Raw genomic sequence first — 23,494 nt, 5'->3', positions numbered from 1 at the left:
AACATGAGACACCAGTACATTTTGAAGGCCAACCAGCTTGGAAAGCAGTTGGCACAAAAGGATCTGAAGGTCCTGGCAGACACCAAGTTGGGCATGGGCAAGGAATGTGACCTTGTGGCAAAGAGGCTAATGGTATTCTGGATTGCATTACGAGGAGCATTGCCAGCAGGTCAAGGGAGGTGATCCTTCCACTCTACTCAGCACTGGTGAAGCCACACCTGAAGCACTGTGTCCAGCGCTGTACTCCCCAGTACAAGAGATGGAGCTATTGGAGAGAGTCCAACAAGTGGGCACAAAGGTGATGAAGGGACTGCAGCACTTCTGTGATGAAAGGCTCAGAGCTGGGACTGTTCAGGCTGAAGAAGCGGAGGTTTGGGAAGGAAAGGTGTCTTATCAATGTATGTAAAAGTCTGAAGGGAGGGTGCAGACTCTTGTCAATAGTGCCCAGTGCCAGGATGAGAGGCCATGGGCACAACAAGAGGTGACACAGGGCGCTCTGTCTGAACACCAGCAAGCACTGCTGTGCTGTGTGGTGATGGAGCACTGCCACAGGCTGCCCAGAGAGGCTGTGGAGCCTCCCTCCTTGGAGATCTCCAAAAACCATCTGGACGTGGCCCTGGGCACCCTACGCTGGGTAACCACTGAGGTCTTGTCCCACTGAGGACTTGAGAGTCCTTACAGAGCCTTGACCAAAGGGGCTGCAGGGCACTGCTTGTGCAGGGTCCTCTCTCTAGCGGGAAGGGACCTGCCCAGGTACAGCAAAGGCAAGGGACTGTGTGGCCTTTCTTCCCACTCCTCCAAAGCCTCTCAGGGAGGTGCTGTGGTGCACTTTTCTCTTTCAGTATCACAGCTGATTCCCTTCATTTCTCTCCTCGTTTCACCCAGGGCAATTTGGTTTCTCCACAGAATTGCACAGAACTGAAGGGGTTGGAAAGGACCTCAAAAGATCATCGGGTCCAACCCCCCTGCCAAAGCAGTTCCCCAGAGCAGGCTGCCCAGGGAGGCATCCAGACAGGCCTTGAATATCTCCAGAGGAGCCCCCCCAGCCTCCCTGGGCAGCCTGTCCCAGCGCTCCAGCACCCTCCCCGGGAAGAAGTTCTTTGGCGTGTTGGTGCGGAACTGCCTGGGCTGTATCTTGTGACCATTACTCTTTGTCCTGTCCCCGCAAACCACTGAAAAGAGGTTGGCCAAATCCCTCTGTCTCCCACCCCTCATGTATTCATGCACATTGATGAGATCCCCTCTCAGCCTTCTTTTCTCCAGGCTGACCAGCCCCAGCTCTCTCAGCCTTTCCTCGTAAGGAAGGTGCTCCAGGCCCAGGATCATCTTTGTGGCCCTACACACTCGCCTCCTGGGCGAGCCTCCCCCCTCAGAGGAGGAGGAAGAGCAGCAGCAGGAGGAGGAGAAGAAGGAGGAGGAGGAGCAGCGGCAGCGGCAGCAGCAGCCGCCCCTCCACACCCCTCTACTCCTCCTCCCGCAAGCCCACCGGCCCCCGGCCGAGCCGGGACTCGAACCCGCGACCCCGAGGTGAAGCCCCCGCAGCTCGCAGCGGACGTGCGCGGCCCCACGCTCGGCGAGTCCCCGCGGCTCCCCCGGCGCCTGCGCGGGGCGGCGCGGGCCGGAAGTGCGGCAGCGCCCGCCGGCAGCATGGCGGCCGCCCGCTGCTTGCGGCTCTGCGGCCGCTGGCGGCCGGCGCTGCTGGGGCCCGTGCGGCGCCGCTTCTTGGCGGCCGCCTCCGCTTCCCCGGGCCCCGCCGCCGCCTCTCCGAGCCCCGCTCCGCCGGCCCGCGCCGCCTTCAGCACCGCCCCGCGGTGGCACCAGTGGAGCCCCGGGGGCCTGGCGGGGGGCGACGCGCTGGAGGGCGGCGGCGGGGGAGCCGAGGACGGCGGCGGTGGCGGCGGCGGGGCGGACCCCGGCGGGGCCGCGCCGGTGATGACGGCGCTGACGCCGCTGATGGTCCCGGAGCATTTCCCCAACGTGCCGCTCATCGCCGTGACGCGCAACCCGGTTTTCCCTCGCTTCATCAAGATCATTGAGGTGAGCGGCCCGGGGGGGGGACCCGGGACTGCAGCTCGGGGCCGTGCCCGGGCCCGGGATCCGTCAGGCGGCTCCCGACGGGTCCTGGGGCGGCTCCCCTGCAGCACAGGCACCGGGTTCGGGAGCTTCCCTCCCGGTTTGTGCCTTTTTTGTCCTTATTATTTACAAATCCCGCTTAATTACTCGGGAAGGCAGCGCGGTGTGGCACGCTCGAGGGCCTTCTGCTTCTCCGTGTTAGTTTTTAGCGGTCTAATTTTACTGACACATTGCTTTTTGGGGCTGGTAGCGGCTGTACGGTTTCACAAGTATTGCATCAGAGCCCGTTATGCTGCTTCTGGGGGGGAATCGCGCGGGAACTCTTCCAGAGGTCGCTGTCCTCGCTCCTTTGCTGAAGGTTAAGGGAAAGTGTCCTTGGTTTAGCTTCATGGGCTTGTGTCGAGGCACCACGAGAAATATTTTTGTGAAGGCAGTAATCGGTGAGGTGCAAGAGGAAGGCTCGAGTCCAGTGTAGAGCAATGCTGCTAAGTGGGATTGGGTGCTGAGACAGGATGATAATTGCAAAATATAAGTTTGATCTTTGATATGTGATGTGAGCTCACAAGGCAGACATATTTTCTCTTCCTGGAAGGTAATCATTTTGGAATAAACACTCATGTTTGTACCACCCAATAGTATTTTTCCAAACCAATTTTGGGGGAAATGGAACAGATACTGAACCAATAATTCCCTATTCATGTAGTGCTATTTATCCTAATGTAATTCCTACTGGATTTTTTTTGCATATCTGAATCTGATATATGCAAATTCTAGTGGCTTTGTAGCTGTGTTGGGGAGTGTAGAAGCTTGTGTATTATTGTGATCTTCAGACATGTAATCATATGACACTTCTATATATAAGTGATTAATTTCAGTGCACAGGTCAGGTCTTACATTCAGACAGTTGTTAAATGCTGTCTTATATCCCGTGAATTCACTGAGCTACCATTTATTACTTTAGTGACAAAGTGAGGTACTATCGTGAATATGGAAGGGCTCCTGGGTAGGCTGGTGGGGCTGTAGGAGATAAGGAACGGGACAGGCTTTGGATATGAGGATTTAAATTAGGCTGGATGGGTTGATGGGGAAGGTTGGGCTACCTGCCTAGTTGGAGTGGAGAGCTGGGACACACAGGTGTTGAAGTGATAGCAACAGAAATACTTACAAAGTGTTGCTCAAGTGACTGAGAAGTTTCTTGCTCAGAAGATTTGTAGGGTTTAGGCCTGATTTCTTCCCCTGCCTTCAAGTTAATTTCATATACTCAGTGCCTTGTCTTAAATATTCAGTTTTCCCATTTCTCTAATATTCTTCCACTTCTGTGTTACTATCCCTTAATGAAGACAAGACTGGAAAAAACAAAGCTTAGACTTGATAATTCAGTCGAAGGGTTTCCCCATGCCTGCTCTTGCACACTGAGTGTTCAAAGTTTATGGAAAATCTACATCTGACTTCACACTTATTGTCCCAGGTAAAAAATAAGAAGCTGGTGGAGCTGCTGAGGAGGAAGGTTCGTCTTGCTCAGCCTTATGCTGGTGTATTCCTTAAAAAGGATGACAAGTAAGTTGTTTCTCTTGATCTTTTTAACAATAAAATAATTCCACGACTAGCCTACATTTACACAAAAGGCTGTCATCCAAGATCCCCCACCTTGGATAATACCACAGAAATTGTGTATATATATGCTTGGATCATTCTCTTACTATGACAGTTTCCATTGCCAACACCATCACTGCAAGGGGCTTAAGTGTTGCTATAGGAAAGGCTATTGTTGTTTGGGAGAGGGATAACCCATCCAGATAGTTGAGTGATATGTAAAGGGACATGTGGTGACTGGGAATAATGTGAACAGTCTTTGCTCCTGAATCCAATTTGAAGTTCTGCAAACAGTGATTGTTTTTTTTTTTTCCTTTTTTATATTTTACCTATTTTCTCAAGATTGTGAATATCTACTCTGTTTGTTTCTCAATAGTAATGAATCTGATGTAGTGGAGGATCTGAATGAAATCTACCAGATGGGAACTTTTGTACAGATTCATGAAATGCAAGACCTCGGAGACAAGTTGCGTATGATAGTCATGGGGCACCGAAGGTAATTACTTGTACTTCCACCACATCTTGTCAGATTATTTTTCTAAAGATATGTCCCTTGATCATTTTCACCATGTATATACAGTTCCGTATGCTGCTCTTGTACAACAAGCTTTTATTTTGTTACCACGATGTATCCTGACAGTATTCCAGTCGCAGTATTCTGCGTACTGTCACAGATGCAGTAGGTTAGCCCCCAAAAAAGAAGAGCCTCGTGCATGTCATTCTTCCATAAACCATAATGTGATGCATACAAGCATTCAAGATGTGGGAAATTGGTCTTTATTTGATGAAGATCAAATAAAGATGTAGAGCACTGTTCAGTCGTGTCCACAGGAGGAACCAGACTGGGTATCAGATATCAGGAGCATGCTGCATTTTGCGGGAAAAAATATAGAAAAGGGAATTATTTTATCAGCAGCCATAATAATGAGATGTGGTGTCCTACAAGTGTGGGTCCTCTCATTTCTAAATCCCTCCCTTAGCTCTTTCCATACACCTTCTGGAATGTGGCAGCAACATCTTTATGAATGTGTTTGTAATGAGAACTTGAGGAAGGGAATGGGAAAGCTACAATCTGAAACAAATGATGATCTTTAGAAATAGTGGAATTCATTTGTAGTGGTCTAAGAATACATGCAAGGTAAGCGCAGTAGCGTGTTTTTTAGACTAGCGTTATTGTTGGAAGAAAGGCAAGCAAAGACAGATGAGCTTTAGAGCTTAAAAACTTTGTTGAGGAACTGAACTTGAATATGAGCATTTAAGGAGGAGTGCAAAGGGGTTTTGACTTGATAACTTGGTCCCTTTTTAAATATCTTACATCACGCATTAAGTTAGCAGGAACACATTTAGGAAGCATTGAGGAGTAAAAGCTAATTTGAAACTATATCCAAGTACTGAAAGAACCTTTCAGGGTTCATACTAGATACAGAGGAAATAGTAGGAGGTGTCTTTTTGTTTGCTGAAGAATATTTTAACAGCCCATTCCTTTAACTCTCGACTTAATATCATGATACAATCTTAAGTACATAACGATTTGACGCAGTGGAAGCAGCTTAGGTATCCATCTTCCTTCAGAAAAGCCTCCTATTACTTCTTCCAGCTATTTATGATTTTGTTTGAGAAAGCTAGCCTGTCAAAAACTGGAGAGCAGAAGCAGAAATAGGCAGGTCAATTAACTTTTTTTTTTTTTTGAATACTTACTCACTGTGAATAGAGATTACATACTCACTGTAAAATTACTGAAGTCCCATCCATATCTATCACTTTACTGTTTTACTAAATCAAGCCTTATTTTGACAGAATGAACCCAAACCTAAACCTTATCAAAATACATAGTCTATTAGTTGTCTTTGTCAAATTTGGGAATTTTAGGTTATTCAAAATACAACTCTTTCCTTTTCATGCTGAAGAGCTGAAGTTACATACAGCGGAGGAGAATTGGTTGTATCTGGTTTCTTTTGGCTTTCAGGATTCGTATAAACAGGCAGCTGGAGGTTGAGCCTGAGGAGCCTGAAAACAAACAGAAAGCTAGAAGGAAACAGAAACGCTCTAAGAAAGAGGCTGAAGAGGAGTCAGGAGCAAAGGACCAAGCCGTGGAAGTGGTACTAGATCCTGTAGCTGCTTCCTCACAAGAAGTTCTCATGGTAGAAGTAGAGAATGTGGTTCATGAAGATTTTCAGATCACAGAAGAGGTTAAAGTGAGTGAATTAATCATGCAAGCCTCAGCCTGTCCTGTAGAATTGCATCCATATTTGTTGCTAAAAGGAAGAGTTCTAAAATGAAGCTCTAATTTCAGGCTTTGGAAACCATTTCCTTTTTCTCACAGTCACTGCCTGAGGGGACTTCATGAAAATAATGGTTTTTCATTGCAACACCTCAATTCCTTAGAATCAGTCACTTCAAAAAATTGCTGACTGAAGACATTAAACTGTGCTTAAGTCTGTGTAATATCTTTTATCAAATCGGACCTTTGCGCCAAGGTGACTTGAGTGGTCAACCTGACTGTATCTCTGTCCCAGAACAAGTTTTGTGCATGCAGGAAGCCAGCCTGCAGCCCTTGCCCCCCAGGAGAAGTAACTGCCCCAACATGAAATACCATTTCAGCACAGCATTGGAGACAGATGGATTGAGTTCCCACAGTGAAGGGGTTGGGGAACATTGTGTTTATACTGAGGCCTTGTCCTTTTCCAGTCTTTTTCTTGATTAATTCTCTCTTGTGTTTATAGGCTCTTACTGCAGAAATTGTCAAAACTATCCGGGACATCATTGCCTTGAACCCTTTGTACAGGTACGTATTTCCCACACTGCTCTGCCTTGGGAACGGTGTATTCTCAGGCTGAAGTACCCCGAGATTCTCTGTTCCATTTGTCCTTTTGCTGTAACAAAGAGGAGACACTTGCTGAATTGCTGCCTAGAAGTTTGTTTTGAGATGTAAGCTTTAGCATCCATTGTTAGTAAAAGAGAGGAACGTTTGAAACCTATGAAATAGGACAATTGGACTTGCAGCAGGTGGTTTGGATCTATGTGAAACTCACTGCAATAACAGTCACGGTCTTGATGCATGTAATATGAGCATAGTAAGAGACTTAGCATAGTGGGACACAAAAATTTTGTGTGACTATTGAGATAACACTTCACCTAGTTGATTATATTTATCATTGATCATTCCTTTCATCAAGTGATGTATGCGCTTGGTAAAATTTTTAAAAAGTTTTTAAAAGTTCCTTTGCTATGAAACTGAGCAGCATTTAATTTCTTTACCATTATAACAAGTAAGTAACCCCATAATGTTACTCCCTTATGAATGTATGTATTTACTGAGCATTTTGGTTTTTACTACCATTTTTCTAGAGAGTCCGTGCTTCAGATGATGCAGGCTGGACAACGTGTGGTAGATAACCCTATCTATCTGAGTGACATGGGTGCAGCACTGACAGGAGCAGAGTCGCACGAACTTCAAGATATCTTGGAAGAAACCAGTGTAAGATGAAACTTTTAACTAAAGCTGTATTAGCTGAACCAAAAGTGTGTTTGCCATATGCCATGGTTTCTCTACCAGCCTCACTACAGAGGAGATTTCAGTACTACATTTGATGATATCAGTTAGTATCAGTGATGAGATTCCTGCTGAAGGATATAGTGAGTAATAACTTGCCTTCAGGGAAAGGATGCTCTGCATCTTTGGTGGCAAACGTATTGGTTGTGTGTTGCTGTATTGCTAAATGGTTGGTCTTTCTACATCTGTGGGTGCTGGAGAATTAGGAAATGTAACTCCCAGGCAATCTGATGGAGCTTTTTATTCTAGATTATAGCCTTTTGTACAGGGAGCTGACATGACTACAGTGCTTGGAAACTCATTTTGTATCTATTGTTTCCAGATTCCTAAAAGGCTTTACAAAGCCCTCTCACTTCTTAAGAAGGAATATGAGTTGAGCAAACTTCAGCAACGTCTTGGAAGGGAGGTAAGTCTTTCAAGTAACGTGGATCTCTCTCTCTCTATGTATATATACATGTATAATACAATATGATATATATTTATATCATGTCCACCACTGCGGTGCTTAGCACTACCAGTGATGAATTTTAAAGCAAATAACACACACACTAAAGGAAGTTGATTATTTTAGAGTTTGGAATTTGATACTTTTTTCCATTAGAAATTTGATTTTTCTTGCACATTTGTAAAAATAATACAGAATCTGATGTTAAATGTTAAATGCTTTCTCCTGGAAGCCTGTGCAGGCAAATGAAGGAGAAGGAGATGATTTGGAAGAGCCAGAAGGCATTTTAAAAGAGCAAACTGGGCCTGACCAAAGTGATTACCTTCTCAGATAAGAAGGCCTAGAGCACAAAGGGAGAACAATACGTACTGTGTACCTTGATGTTAGCAAGGCCTTTGTTGTGGTCATCATTAGTATTCTTATGGTCAAATTGGGTGATATAGACTAGAAGGATGAAGTACAAGATGTGTGAAAAAGTTGGCTAGATTGCTGGACAGAAAGGATTATGATCAACAATACAAAGTCTAAAATGCAACTAGTTGGTAGTGCTGTCTCTCAGAGAGTCAGTAAGAACCTCCTTGAGTTCAGCAAAGAGAAATTCATAGTCCTACATGTGAGTTGGAATAATCCCATGCAACAGGCCGAGTGTCTGCATGGAAAACAACTTTGTGAAAAGGACTTTGAGATCCTGATTACTGTCTAAAAAACTGAAATGTCAGTCAAGCCTAATTTTCCTAAGTGGAGGACAAGAAGGATGAACTACAGCTTTTCCTTCTGTGAGATAAATTAAACTGCAGAGCCCTTCAATATGCTTGGATAGTGGGCATAGAAGAATGAGAAGTTATGGTATGTCGGAGGGGTGTGTGAAGGTAAAATGCGTAGTCCCCTATGGGGCTATGCTCTTAAGGATGCTCATTTTTTTGCAGGTCATTTCCAGAGTTGTTTGCAAAAGTTCTCCAGCTTATAGTATATCTGTATATATGTACATATACACAAAAACAGTTGTGGTGATACTGTTGTCTCAGAGTGCTTGAAATGATACAATTAGAGTCACCTGTTATATTAGAACATGCTTCAAATGAAGATTTCAGTTGTATTTTCAGCTGCTGAGGAGGTCATAACTCAGAAATGTTTGGAAACATTTGATGTTTCTTGGTGGTACCAGGAACAGAATAGTAATGATACTTTTTGCTGTGTTTAGGTTGAGGAGAAGATCAAGCAGACACATCGCAAGTATCTTCTCCAGGAGCAGCTGAAGATCATTAAAAAAGAGCTAGGTCTGGAAAAAGAGGACAAGGATGCTATAGAAGAAAAATTCCGTGAGCGACTAAAAGATCTGGTAGTGCCAAAGCATGTTATGGATGTGATTGATGAAGAGTTGAACAAGTTGGGCTTGCTGGATAATCACTCCTCAGAATTCAAGTGAGTGCATGCTTGTGTCCTCTGCTATCAGGATTAGTTAGTGGAATGTGGGAAATGGGAGAAATCTATCCAGTTCTGTTCAACTCTTACCTTAAGTATTTATTTTCTCTTTTTGTTGTAATTGTATTCCCTGCGTGTAGTATCTGATAACACCATAGTTGTAGGATGCTTCTCTAAATCTCCAGGGTTTTACTGTATTTGACCTTTTTTGGAACATTTTAGCTCTTCTCTTGCAACCTAATGCTATGTGTAAGTACAGTTCTATTCCTCCTCATGAAAAATGCAGTGATTCCTACAGTCCTTAAGTTTGTCTCGTCTCGCATCATCTTAGGTGTTTTCATTAGATGCTAGCGAAAAGAAGCGAGTAGCTAACACAACGCTGGCTGTGTGTTTGATTCCCTGCGCTGAGTGTGCAGAGTTTTAGAACAGACAAGCGCTGCTTTCACTCGTGTTCTCCTCTGTAGTAGTCTGTTTAAACTGCTTACCTCTGCCATTAGTTTCTCCATTAACATCCTTTTCTCCCAGTCTGAAATCTTTCTCTGTCATACCATACATCCAGCCCTTTTTCCTTCTTCTTGTACCAGGAAGCTTTCTTTATGTTGTCTTGGTCCACTAGGAAAGCAGACAATCCTACTTTGCTGTTTTAAAGTTTCATAGCCTGATTCAAACAGTTGACAGTGGTGCAGAGCTTACAAACAATTTCACTCAGCTTCAGACAGGAACCAGCACAACACCAAGAAATCGTACAAGGAAACTGTGCAGCAATCCAAGTGTTTGAACAGTACATTGGAGGTGCTGCTTTTTTTTTATTATTATTTTTAAACCAACATTACTGAGGATTTTCACACGAAAAATAGAAACTTGTCACATGCAGAAAGTTCCTGCTCTGGCATATTTCAAATCTTCCACTTCTGAAGCATGGTGAGGGGAGTATACCACAGCGGAAAAGTGTCAGTATTGTTTAGCTCCTTTTGTCCAAATTAGGCGGGTCTGGTTGTTTGATTTTTCATTGATAATTATCTGTGGTTAAAATTAAAGGTCTGTTTTATTGCTAGAACGTTAGACCAGAACTCTTGGCAAAGTCGCAGCATGGTTTCAAATGTCTCATAAAAGGGAGCAGTGTGTGCTTGTGTTAGTTGGTGATACCAGACTGTAAGATCAGGTGTAAAAATAAATAACCACAAAGCCAGTATCACCTTTAAGTCCAGCATTGCTGTGCACCCACTGGATAACAAACAGGTCTTGTTTTCAAGCCTTGCTTCACTACAAACTGGATTTTTATGCAGTATTTACTGCAACCGCATGATTCTAGCTATAAATGCTCATGTGGGATAGTCCTGGCAAGCCAACAGCCTTTGTCTCCTAAATAATGCAAGCAAAAGGAAGTAAGCCGATGTGGAAGTTCAACAGAAGGGAATTTACTACCTAGACCAAGGTTCTTTTTCATAGATTTTGCTTTCCTGAGACAAAAGTTTTGATTTTCTAGGGAAGGAGCAAGGGAATGAAGACGTCAATGAAAGGTTAGCAGTGACTGCTCAGATCATGATGATATTTTCATAGTCCCCTCTTCATGAGTACAGTTTATACCCCATTTGTTTTGGGCAAGGTTATTTTGAAAGGCAGTGGAGAGTGGGAGCTGGTTGTTGTTAAATCACTCTCACTTGCGTGTTTCTGTCAGTGTTACACGGAACTACTTGGACTGGCTGACATCCATCCCGTGGGGCAAGTGCAGTGAGGAGAACCTGGAGCTGACCAGAGCCCGAGCAGTTCTGGAGGAGGATCATTATGGAATGGATGATGTCAAGAAGCGAATCCTGGTAAGGCAGGAATAGGCAGAGAGCACAGCTTCACGCTCTGCCTGACCCTGGGCAGTTTGTTTGTGTTTCAGCTTGTGGCTCTCCATTGAATTTGCATTAGTTCATGAATCACAGAAAGCTGGAGGAATGTTCTGGTGATAAGTTAATGTGTTTAATTGCCAGTGACAGTGAAAGTCATGTTCTGATTTAAATGACAATATACCTCTTTTGTTACTTAAAAGAGGTATGCTGAGGAAATGAATAAATATTCAAGGGGAGCAATCTCTGGATTTTAATCAATGTATCATCAAAATAGTTCATTACAACAGGCAAAGTTTCTGCCCTTCCAAAGTATATTGAACCCCTACTTAAATCTCTCCAGTTAAGGCAGGGGGAGATGTTAGCTAAGATGCATGTTTGCCTCATGACCTTTACCTGTCCCTAGAGTTGTGTTGCAAGCTGAAGGGTTTATAACGTTGCCTTGTTCCACAATTTCCCTTCCTTTTGCCTGAAGGTGTCTCTCCTGCACGTACCATTGTTAGCGACGCTGTTGTAGATTAGACTAGACACATGCAACAGGTTGCAGAAACTTGCAGTGGGAGCTGCCTGCCTGTCCAGAGGACAGCAATAGGATCCTGCTTTTAGGCAGCTAGTGATTTCAAGCAGTGAAACACGACCCCAGTGTTGGCAGGATTCTGGGAGGAGCGCGTGAAAATCTCCTGTAGAGAGGAGGCAGGTGCAAATACTGATTTTGTGTTAGAAATTTGCAGCGAGACCTTGCCAGATTCATTGAAGCTACCGAGTACAGCTAGCCTTCAGCTTGACCTAGATGCCATTTCCTTCCAACAGTGCATTAAGACAGTTTCTCTTATTGTTCGATGTGCCGTATGTAGCACAGTTCTGTGTTACCTTGTGGACAGAACTGATTGCAGTTAGGCCACCTCAGTAATCACTGTGCACAGAAACAGAAGCTGTAGAGGCACCTCCTAAGCTACCAGTGAAAATATTGATATGTATAACAAACCATAAATCCCTAGCCATCCTGGATCTTTTTTATTAAATTGCTTTGTTCCGCTCTGTAGAAAAAGGTAAAGGTTGTGAAATGTCTTCTCTCTGATCCTGAAAGGGGGATTCTTTCCCTAGTAGCACCCAAGACTTGTGAATTAATCCCACTATCTAATTCATTATTTTAAATGCTTTACAGTAAGCCCATGTTGCATGTCAGCAAGCAGGCAGTCCTTTTTGAGTATCAGCCAGCCATGCTGCTCATCAGCACTAGCACTGTTTATGCTGTCTATGCCCAGTCTTTATACAGAATCAGATTGAGTTGCATCATGCAGGTCTGTGGATTTGATTACTAATGTGGATGATTCCATGCAGTGGAAGAGTTGCACCAGTAATCTAACTTCTCCCCTTGCCCCCTCCAGCTCCTCTGGGGACCGGTTTTGTGTATGATGCTCATTTTCTAAGTGTTGCTTGACACAATAACAAATATGCTGCAATTGCCCTCTTCACTACTGGTGCTTCATCTGTTGTGCAGGAATTTATCGCAGTCAGCCAGCTGCGAGGATCCACCCAAGGGAAAATCCTGTGTTTTTATGGCCCCCCTGGGGTTGGCAAAACCAGCATTGCCCGCTCCATTGCCAGAGCCCTAAACAGAGAGTACTTCCGCTTCAGTGTTGGAGGGATGACCGATGTGGCAGAAATAAAAGGACACAGGTGAGTGTACCTTGAGTAATTTCTATGTCCAGCAATTTTTATTAATGTCGTCAAAATAGGAGTGTGACTGAAATTGGACAACGTGTGTAATTTCATCTCTGTTCTCCAACTCCCTTCAGCAAGAGTTGGCATAGAGGAAGAGGTGAAAATGATAGCAAAGGGAGGAGTTCATCGAAATAATATCCGTGCCTCAAAATGCCATTGCTTGCTGTTTCTTACGTATGCTTACAGGTGATCTTTGAAAAGTTGTGAGAGCTTCACAAAAGCATTGGACTTAAATGCAAACGTTAATTTGTGTTTGTCTATAATAGCCAGCACTAGAGGATGGGGACAGTTTGAACAAGGTGATTCACTTGTTTTCAAATGTAACTGAGACTTGGTGTCTGAATGATCAGGAGAGAGGTGCTGCATGAGGGAAACTTGGGAACAAGAATATTCATGGAGGAATGGGAAGTGAATACAAAAATCAGTAAAGCAGCTCCTGCCAGGGGGTTATTTTTCCCCTGTGTATACCTTAAAACATTTTTATTCAAACTAGTAAGAAAAGCAGCAGTTCTGCAAGTTCTACAGCATGGATTGAACCTGTGAGGTTCTGCCCTGTGTGATACAGAAGTAGAGATAAATATTTTAGATGCTTTTCAGGAAGTTCTCTGCTCTGTGCCTCCTGGCATTCATCCTGCTGTTATTCTCTTGCTCTTCGTCTGCCTGTTCCTCTAACAGGATTGTGTTTTGCTGTTAGCAATAAGTACCTTTAGTGTACCTCTTGATTTACACTGATCCTCCTTTTTTTCTGTCTACCAAGTGAAGGAATGAAACGTTCCCTTTCCTAGTATTTATTTAACTAAAAACAAGAGGTTGCTTTTCAACCCTCTCACTTCTTAGCTTTACCTATTTGCTTCTCACTGATTTAAAAGAGATTAAAAATAAAGATAAAAACTGCAGCCCAGGAGTAGTCTGACAAAATTCAAGTCTGATCTCTAGTAGAAACAGACTGTATAGGTTTGGGTGCTTAGTATGGTGATGGAGAATGCTTTTAATAGATGTTAAAGAAATGCAGGCTTGTTTTCCAGCAGGATATACCTGTTCCACCATCTGCATGCTGTGTTGTGTGATGTGTGCTGTACTGCATGGTTCTTCCCTAAACATGGTTTCTGATAAAACAGGAGGACCTATGTTGGAGCAATGCCAGGAAAAATCATCCAGTGTCTGAAGAAGACCAAGACAGAGAATCCACTTATACTGATCGATGAGGTGATGTATCTGTCCTTCTAGTTTTTGCTCTTAAAAACATATGTCAGTTACTGACACCAACAGAAAAGCTGCAGCAGTGACTAGATTCTTTTTGTTTTTAAATTATGCTGGGCTCTCTGGTTCTTTAGGTGACAGTGATACCTTAGATCTTTGTTTTCTCTTCCTATAACAGACTTCAACTTCTATACTTCAGTTGTGCTCTTCTCTTTAAATTGCAATTATTTGAATCATGAGGATTGTAGTGATGCTGGCTGAGTATTCAGAGAATTCAGTAGCTCTCACATTCCCTATCTAGTTGTCGATACACCATTGTGCACAAAAACATACGATTATTAGAAAAAGTCACTTTTGGCAAGTCTAAAGCAATACTATAAGGAGTAAGATGTTTACAGTCACTTTCAGGTCTGATTTGAGAATAAATAAGAGCCAGGTCTACCAGTCCACTGCTTTGTGGAAAAGCAAATAGGGACGGGATATAAAAGCAGGTGTTCAGAATGGACCAGAGATGTCTCTAGTTCCATTACGTGCCATGCATGGGAAAGATCAACAGCAGGTGTTTTGGAAATGCTATAGAGGACTAAGAAGCTGGGTAAGGGGTTGCAGTGTAGTGAAACCATTAAGTAACTGGTAATGATTTGAAAGATAATTAAATCTGTAGCTCATGGCACTTCTACTTAAGTGGCATTGGTGAGGAGCTGTGTGTTGGCCATAGCAGCGCACTGTGTAAGTATTGTCTAGTTAATTCTTTTTACGGAGGGAGAAAGCAGTGGAGAGGCACCTTGTTGAGAGCTTGTCCTCCTTCTGAGAGCATGGACAACACAGAAAGTAACAGCAACCGTGGAGATGCTCAAAAGCTGGTCCTGGGCAGCCAGCTCTATAGGTGGCCTCACTTGAGCAGGGATGTTGGACAAGATGATGCCCTCCAGAGAGGTCTATCCCAACCTCAGCCAGTTTGTGATTCTGTCAAAGTAGCCAAGTCCTCTAGCTGAGCTGTTTTCAGTGGCTGTGTGTATGTGTATTATTTGAGTATGCATTGGTTTTGGTATTACAGCTGCAGGGGTATTACAGCCCCCATTCCCCGTTCTCCTGTGCTGCTCAGGGGATGACGTAGAAGAGGATGGATGCAGAGGAAGGTGGTTTTAGCTTGCTTTTAGTTTCTCACTGTTCTAGCCTGCTAGTGATAGGCCATACATTACATTAATATCTCTGTGCTGAATCTGTTTTGCCCATGATATAGTTGTTGAGTGATCTCCCTGTCCTTATTTCAACCCTTGAGCCCTTTCCATTTTATTTTCTCCCCTTTTTTTCTTTGAGGAGGAGGAGGAGTGAGAGTGGTTGTGGTGGAGTTCAGCTGCGTAGCAGGGTAAAACCACCACAGTACGCACTTTGCACTTTGAGCAGTGTAAGTAAGGCATCTTAGATTAAGTATTAGGGGAATGGTTTAAGCTAGCACCCTGTAGTCCTCCCACTGTGGGTTCTGTGAATATAGCTTGGATTGGCAAATAGCCCACTGATCCATGCTAACTCATTTGTTTCTAATTACACGCACACTTCTGAGACTTTGTGGTGCTTCTCCACACCACTGTTAAGAGTCCTGTGTCTTGGTAGTGTGCCACAGGCTCATGCCTGTCAGATCTGTCGTGGTTCCGCTCGAGTGGGCAGCCGAGCTCCACCACAGCCGCTCTCTCACTCCCCCTCCTCAAAGAGGAATGGGGAGAAAATATGTGAAAAGGGCTCAAGGATTGAGATAAGGACGAGAAAATCACGCAATAATTATTGTAACGGGCAAAACAGACTCGGCATAAGGAGATAGTAAGATTTATTGCCTACAACTAACAAGCGAGAGAAGTGAGAAAACAAAGGAAAAAAAAAACCAAAAGCACCTTCCCCCCCATCCACCCTTTTCCACCTCCTCCCCCCGAGCGGCGCAGGGGAACGGGGAATGGGGGTTATGGTCAGTCTACAGCACTTCTTCTCTGCCGCTCCTTCTCGGTCACTCTCGTCCCCTGTGCTGTGGGGTCCCACCCACGGGATGCAGTCCTTGATGAACTGATCCGGCGTGGGCTTCCCACAGGCAGCAGCTCTTCCAGAACTGCTCCAGATATGGGTCCGTACCACGGGGTCCATCCCTCAGGAGAAAACTGCTCCAACCTGGCTCCCCTACGGGCAGCAGCTCCTGCCAGATCACCTGCTCCTGCGTGGTCTCCTCTCCACGGGCTACAGGTCCGGCCCGGAATCTGCTCCGGCAGGGGTCTTCCACAGGCGGCAGCCTCCGTCGGTGCAGGGCCACCTGCTCCACCGTGGTCTCCTCCACGGGCTGCAGCGTGGAACCCTGCTCCACCGTGGTACTCCATGGGCTGCAGGGGGACATCCTGCTTCACCATGGTCCTCACCACAGGCCGCAGGGGACTTCTGCTCCGGCGCCTGGAGCACCTCTCCCCCTCCTTCTACACTGACCTTGGTGCAAGGCTGTTCTCCCACTCCCTTGACTCTCCCGGCTGCTGTGTGGCGCAGCGTTTTTTCCCTGTCTTAAATATGCTCTCACAGAGGCGCAAAACATCGCTTATTGGCTCGGATCTGGAAAACAATGGGGCCTTTCCCAAACATGGGGCAGCTTCTAGATCTTTCTCACAGAAACCACCCCTATGGCTCCCTGCTACCAAAACCTTGCCACGTAAACCCACTACAAGATCATAGTAACTTGGGTAAATCTACAGAAAGCTTGGTAGTGGCTGTTTATGAACAAACATGAAGATTTTGAAATGGAGTCTTTAAAGAATCTTTACGTGGCAATCTATTGTGGTGAGAAACGTCTTGTAGCATGTAAATTGTGTCTCCTGTAGGTGGATAAAATAGGAAGAGGATATCAGGGGGATCCATCCTCAGCACTTCTGGAGCTGCTGGACCCAGAACAGAACTCTAACTTCTTGGATCATTACCTTGATGTTCCTGTGGACTTATCAAAGGTAAGGTTCTTAAGGTGTAGACTTATCAAAGGTTAGGTTCTGGCTGTCTTGGATAACCTCCTTGTCTCCAGGCCACATGTCCTTGCTTCCACAGCCTCTGCATTTCTTTCTTGTGCCTCAGGCTGGCCAGCAGGTCCTTGCGCAGCCATTCCGGTTTTCTGCCCTCCCTGCCTACTTTCTTACCCAGGGGGTTGGAGAGTTCTTGTGCCCTAAGGAAAACATCCTTAAAGAGTTACCAGCTCTGTTCAGCTCCTTTGTCCCTATCAACGATGTTCCAGGGCATCTCTTCCATTAGGTCTTTAAATAGTTGGAAGTTTGCTCTTTGGAAAAATTCAGGGTCCTGACTTTGCTCTTTGCCAGGCCCGTATTCCTCGAGATCACAAACTCCACTAGGGCATGGACATTGCAGCCCAGACTGGCACTTATCTTAACCTCTTTAATGAGTTTGTCTGCACTGGTGAGCACCAGGTCCAGTAATGCTTCAATAGGGAACATCCTATTACATAGTTCTAGAATCCAAAGCATTATCTGTAATAAAAAAAAAAAAAAAGACTCCACAAAGGACATGACCTTGTTCCATCCCTTCAGATCTTGCTCCAGCTCTTCAGACAGAAACGCAGTGAGGATGTACTGCTTGGAATAAAGTAGCAGCTTAATGAAATGACTAAAAGGGATCTGGTTATGCTTTCAGGTACTTTTTATATGTACTGCCAACGTAACGGAAACCATTCCAGAGCCACTGCGGGATAGAATGGAAGTGATCAATGTGTCAGGATATGTAGCAGAAGAGAAACTTGCAATTGCAGAGGTGAGAGAAACTACTTCAGTGATGCACTGTAAATTACATCTAATAATGTTTTTTGGCAGCTTCAGGCTTGTATATCTACATCCAACTATATCAACAAATATTAGGCACATGGTGTTGTGGACGGTGTACCTCTGATTTGAATACCCACTTAAAATAATTCCAGCATTCTGTAACAGTCTGTGAACTCCAGCAAATGTCATTCAGCTAATGGCAGATTGAAGTTAAGTAAATTGGAACTACCAGGCTTTTTTTTTTTTCCCCCACAAATACTAACAAAAGAATGTGCTGGATGATCTCTTTCAGAGGTACTTGGTCCCTCAAGCACGAGTTCTGTGTGGCTTGGATGAAAACAAAGCCAAAATCACATCGGATGTTTTGACTGTTCTCATCAAGCAGTACTGCAGAGAGAGTGGGGTGAGGAATCTGCAGAAACAAGTAGAAAAGGTAACGGAAATTACGTGTAACCGTGACCTCTTTGCTTCAGCATTCGCAGCTTTTCCTACAGAAACAAATTCTTGTCTCACTCAGGTACTGAGAAAATCAGCCTATAAAATTGTGAGTGGAGAAGCAGAGACAGTCCAAGTAACACCTGAAAACCTGCAGGACTTTGTAGGAAAGCCCATCTTCACTGTGGATCGAATGTATGAAACCACTCCTCCAGGAGTGGTGATGGGTCTGGCCTGGACAGCTATGGGTAAGAGTTGTGCAGGTACCCAATGTGCAGTTAAACAGTGGCTTTTGGGTAAATGTGCATTTCCAGGAGAAATGCTTCCTCTTATCCTGCATTGAGGTGAGGCTGCAGGTTCTGAAATGTAAGTACTAGCTGGAAAACTGAAACGTGTGTCTACATTTCCATATAATTTTCAAAAATTGAGTGTGGTAGTCAAACTGAATTCTCCCAAGTCCACCAAAGTTCTTCTGCTGGCATCTGTAATGTTAACTTCTGTTGCTTTTTAGATTCTGACCTCTTCTTCCCTAAAGAAAGGACTTTTTTTTTTTTTTTTTTTTATAAGCCCAGGCTAATTTTGACTTCAGGCCAGAATGTTTTATCTTCATGCTCCATATCCTGTATGAACTGCATACATTAGGAACAGTAACAATTAAAAGCATAATACTTGCTAAAAGCAAGGACAAAACCTTGTCTTACTTCCTTAAAAGCAGGAGGTGCTTACGGCACAGCTGGGGCATGCTGTATCTCTTCCATGATGTCTCACCACTGACTTGGCTTTCGATGTCAAGGGCAGATACAGGTATTCCAGCACTCCGTTGAGGTGGGTGGAAGTGACTAGTTACATAGGTCCTTGGATTACTCCCAATAGTACCTTGGAGGCTTATGAATACCACTGAAAGGAAATACAGTACATAATAAAGGATAAGGTTTTACATATGACTCCTGTGTATTCTAATTGACTTTTGGTAGAACTGAAATCCTGGAAGTAGTTAGGAGGGAAAGAAATCAGTATAGCGTAGAACGTAAAGATGTGTCTGACAATGGAAACCAGAACTGGCCAGAAGTGTGTTATGGTGTGAGCTTGTCTTACTTTGTAGCCAAAAAAGTGCCTAAAACCTTTCTAAGAACTGCTTGTTTTCACTACCTATGGGTTGCATCTGTGTTGTCAGAGTATAAAGTCTAAAGAAGCAATGAATGGAGGCTGTCAATGCAGGTCTGATGAGAATTCTACCTAAGCTTTCTGAAGGGATCCGGAAAGCAGGTTTTAATTGCTCTTTACCCAAGAGCTTCTGTCTCATTAGAGGGCCACAGACTCAAATCTGACATCGCTTCTGCATCACCAAAGCCGCCTGCTCAAATTTTCCTTTAACTTCTTTCAGAATGTCCTTTTTCTATTTTTTTTCTTAGGAGGTTCCACTCTGTTTGTTGAAACATCCCTGAAGCGACCCAAAGACAAGGAGAACAAGGATGGGTCCCTTGAAGTAACAGGGCAACTGGGAGATGTAATGAAAGAGAGTGCCAAAATAGCATACACATTTGCAAGAGCATTTCTGATGCAGAAGGAACCCAGCAATGACTTCCTCGTGTCCTCCCACATCCACCTGCATGTGCCAGAGGTAATCTGATACAGAATTCAGAGGTGCATAGCAGCTAGGTTTACTTGCTACCTATGACATGAAGTTGGGAAACAATTTGTCCATGTGTTGTCCATGTATTGAATGCACTCTTTTAGCAGTAAAACCTAGAAAAGAAGACACTTTCCTCAGGATCCTGTGAAAACATTCTTATGAGCCATGTGTCTGTTCCTGTCTGCAGCAAATATGTGGCAAGAATACAGGGGATTTCATAATACTGCAAGCAATCTTAGGCTCCTGTTATAGCTATTGGCCCTGTTGTGCAGGTGGTGGAACCATGGCAGAGATGAGTCTGCAGCTAAAGGAAGCTGAAGTTTTTGTTTCTGTGTTACTAGTTATTCATAAAGGCTTCAGATCATTTTAACATTATTGAAGATGCTTCTCTGGGCTGTGGTTCCTAGTCAGTGATTGCATTTCTCCAGTGTTTGGAATAGAGAATAGACATGCACGATCCTTAGAGGTGCTCATATACTGTGTTGCCAGGCTTTGGGCAGGTGCTTTGCTGAAGACAGAGTTTGTCGTACCACTGTACACAAGCTTCGCTTCTGTTAAAGCATGATTTACCATAGTGCACAGTCTCCTTATTGAAGCTTTCAGTGCAGTAGAAACTTGGTTGTAACCTGAGTATTGGTTTCCTGGAGGATTAGAAAGCAGCAGATGCTTTCTCTTCCTCTGCTCCCTCAAACACTTGTTTCCTTGGCTTTCACCTCATCACCTCAACTTTCACCTCAAAGATCTGTTTGTTACCAGATAAATCCAGGCTGTCACTGGTTTAGGCTTTTTTTTTTTTTGGGTACTAAACTGAACAGTACTTTCTGCCTTGAATGATTTTTAGTATTGTTCTCCATTATTTTGTGAGTCTTGATGCTCTCTTCCCTTGTGATACTGACCTCTGTTACTTGCATCCATGTTTGGCTTAGTTCAACAAAAAGCTTTAATGCATTCACGCTCATTTTTGCTCAGGATGATAATTGCAACTTGCTCAAGTCCTGAGCCTTATGAGTATCATGGTGGCATCAGTCCAGAAACCAAATTCCAGACTCATTTGGTTTATTCCTCGTGAATAAGATGAGGAATGTATTAGATGGGCCAATTCAAGAATTCCATCGGTGACGACTTGACAAAAAGCTTTGTGTAGTGAATTTTCACCAACCTGAAATTGGTGCCATTGTAAAAACAACAAGAGCAAAGGTTTTGTCTGGTTTTGCTACTCTTTGAATGAGGTAAGAAGTGTTTTTGTACTTGTTTTTTTTTTTTTTTTTTTTTTTTTTTTTTTTTTTTTTTTTTAAAAGGGAGCGACACCGAAGGATGGACCAAGTGCAGGGTGTACAATAGTAACAGCTTTGCTGTCATTGGCCATGAATTGCCCAGTGAGGCAGAATGTGGCCATGACTGGAGAGGTGTCATTAACTGGAAAAATTCTTCCTGTTGGTGGAATCAAGGAGAAGACTATTGCGGTAAGAGCTCTCTCTGTCTCCATGCATCATGGATTCATCTCAGGAGTATTTTGCTTTATGATGGTCATTACAGAAGGAATAGCATACAATAGGGATGTCTGCAGGTCTGATGATGAGCTGCGCTTGCAGGAGCGTGAATGGCCCCCAGAGATAAATGCAAGAGCACCCAGAGAGTGGGTGAACACCTGCCAGTTGATGAGCGGGTTCCACTTACGTGCTGTTTCTGATGCATGTGTCTGTATCGAAAGGCTTTGTAGAACTGTGCTATGGGTCATGATGTGGTGGGTTGGTCTGATAAACTTCATCTGAATTTAAGGTTTGTCCTCAGACAAGTTGGAGCAGGCTTCTAAAACTCAGTAAAACACTACGAATTAGCATAACGCTCCCCTGGTGTGCTCTCGTAGTCCTACTAAAATACCTCCCCCTTCATCTGACCACACACCCACTGGAAAGTGTTTTTGGGGGGCTTGAAGAGATCTTGAAATATGATCTGTCCTAGTGACAGCTTCTATGAGTAATGTCATTGCTGCTCTCTGAAGAAGAGAGTAAAGCCAGATCATGTTCCTTAATAACTGTGCTTGTTCTTGCTTTCTGAAGTGGGAGAGAATCTGTTTTTAGTAGAGTGATGGATTTCTAGGACTAAACACGCAGACTGCATAATTTTCTTTTTCCCCATAGGCAAAGAGAGCAGGTGTTACCTGCATCATTTTGCCATCAGAGAATAAAAAGGATTATTACGACCTTGCTGGATTCATTACAGAAGGACTAGAAGTGCATTTTGTTGAGCACTACAATGAGGTGTTTGATATAGCGTTTTCAAAACTGGATTCGGCTGGAGGATGATGTTCAACAACCTGATGACTTCAAGGTGGTTTGTACCTTAATGCTCTGCCTCAGCTCAGAAATGGGGCAGTCCTGAAGTGGGACATGGAGCTATTGCTGCTGCGCAGCTGCTGAAATGAATTAGAGCTTTGGTAGAATAAAGTATTTCTCACTCTTTCATATTGAATTATGATTCAACTTAAGTATTTCCAATAAAAATAAAGCTGTGAAATTTTACCTAGAGAACGTGCATCTTATCAGCCAGCAGCAGTGGAGCTAGTTTTCCCTTAAGTATAAAAGAGACTAATGTTTTCAGTTATTTCACTGTAAATCTTAGCATCTGCTTCAGGAAATATTTAACTAGAACATATAAAGCGGTCATGATGTGGTACTGGTGGTTGAGTAGCTCACAAAAACCTCTCCCTGTCTTGGCTTAAAAGCCCACACTAAGCTAGAGGGAAAATTGAAATTCTCCTCGGACACTGCAGTAGATCTAGCAAATTCAGCTGCAGAGAAAAATGGTTCTTTTATTACAGAATAAACCATATACCATCAGTAACAGTTTCAAGCTTAAAGAGAGCAAACTGGGACAAAAGAGAAACCTGCTCAGTGTCAGTAGTCAGCACTGCACACCACTATAGGCTTTGTCACTATAGCAGCTGTGTTATGTTCACTGAGGGGAAAAAAGGAATTAAATGTGTTAGTGTGACTATTGTGCATCAATAAACACAGGCTTGTTCTAGAGAATTTGAGTACTTCATCTATGTCAAGCACTAGAAAAACTGAGTTTAAATAGGACTCATTAAATAGCTGAAGAGTAGTTCCATGAAGCATTTGAAATGCATTTCCTTCTGCTGGAAGAACAGCAGCTGCCCTGTCTCTCAGCGAGGTAGTCCTCGGTGGAGAATAAGGAATTCGGGCAGCTGGTACTAACTCCAGTTCTTTAATGATTTGAAAACATGCTGAAACTAGCGTGAGCGGAGGATGCAAAGGGAGAAAGGCAAGAACAATAGAAACTGCAGAAGGAACACGTTGAAGTATCAAGAGGGAGAAGTGCAAAGTTGTTACTGTTAGTAACAATTCTTGCCCCTGATGTCTGCCTGCACACCTACACACCGGTAGGGGAGGCTGAGAAAGGATTTCCCTGGCATTGCAGCCTTCGAAGACTGGTCTATTGCAGAGACCAACCCTATCCCAAGGAAGCCCAGTTCAGTGGAACCAGGAGACGTGTTCTTCCTCTGGAATGTATCAACAGGACAGTTTCAGGGTCAATACCAAGCCTGAGACAGCACAAGCCTGGACAAAGAAGGTTTGAGCTAAGGCTGTCCCAGAACACAGTTAAACTCCCTGGTCAGCCTGCAGGATACAAAGGAAAGACAGATCTAGGCCTGTTGTTTCATAGGACCTGACAACAACGCGAAGTGGTAAAGCATAGCTCTCTATTATCACCGTCTTTACTTTTTTTTTTTAATATGTAAGTACATATAAAAACAAACTTGCACTA

General features: G+C 44.0%; 1 protein-coding gene across 1 annotated transcript; it reads left to right on the top strand.

Annotated features, from left to right (window-relative positions):
* Nucleotides 1-1,901: 1,901 nt before the first annotated feature.
* Nucleotides 1,902-22,708, top strand: LONP1 (lon peptidase 1, mitochondrial). Its single transcript, XM_032203687.1, has 18 exons — nucleotides 1,902-2,037; nucleotides 3,542-3,630; nucleotides 4,043-4,162; nucleotides 5,633-5,861; nucleotides 6,390-6,451; nucleotides 7,015-7,144; nucleotides 7,542-7,625; nucleotides 8,866-9,086; nucleotides 10,765-10,903; nucleotides 12,423-12,601; nucleotides 13,765-13,852; nucleotides 16,696-16,818; nucleotides 17,510-17,626; nucleotides 17,930-18,070; nucleotides 18,155-18,320; nucleotides 19,485-19,693; nucleotides 21,004-21,168; nucleotides 21,847-22,708. Exons 1-18 carry the CDS (start codon nucleotides 1,933-1,935, stop codon nucleotides 22,009-22,011), a joined length of 2,532 nt encoding a protein of 843 aa, XP_032059578.1. The 5' UTR covers nucleotides 1,902-1,932; the 3' UTR covers nucleotides 22,012-22,708.
* The last annotated feature ends 786 nt before the right edge of the window (nucleotides 22,709-23,494 follow it).

The sequence above is a fragment of the Aythya fuligula genome, chromosome 26 (assembly GCF_009819795.1).
Source record: "Aythya fuligula isolate bAytFul2 chromosome 26, bAytFul2.pri, whole genome shotgun sequence".
In the NCBI taxonomy this organism is placed as follows: Eukaryota; Metazoa; Chordata; class Aves; order Anseriformes; family Anatidae; genus Aythya; species Aythya fuligula.
This window is presented reverse-complemented; position numbering and strand designations above follow the sequence as displayed.

Excerpts from the sequence above, each read along its gene's own strand:
- LONP1 (XM_032203687.1), top strand. The coding sequence starts at position 1,933 with ATGACGGCGCTGACGCCGCTGATGGTCCCGGAGCATTTCCCCAACGTG. Across the intron at positions 7,626-8,865 it reads AGCAACGTCTTGGAAGGGAG|GTTGAGGAGAAGATCAAGCA; the intron begins GTAAGTCTTTCA and ends TGCTGTGTTTAG. Across the intron at positions 18,321-19,484 it reads TCTGGCCTGGACAGCTATGG|GAGGTTCCACTCTGTTTGTT; the intron begins GTAAGAGTTGTG and ends TTTTTTTCTTAG.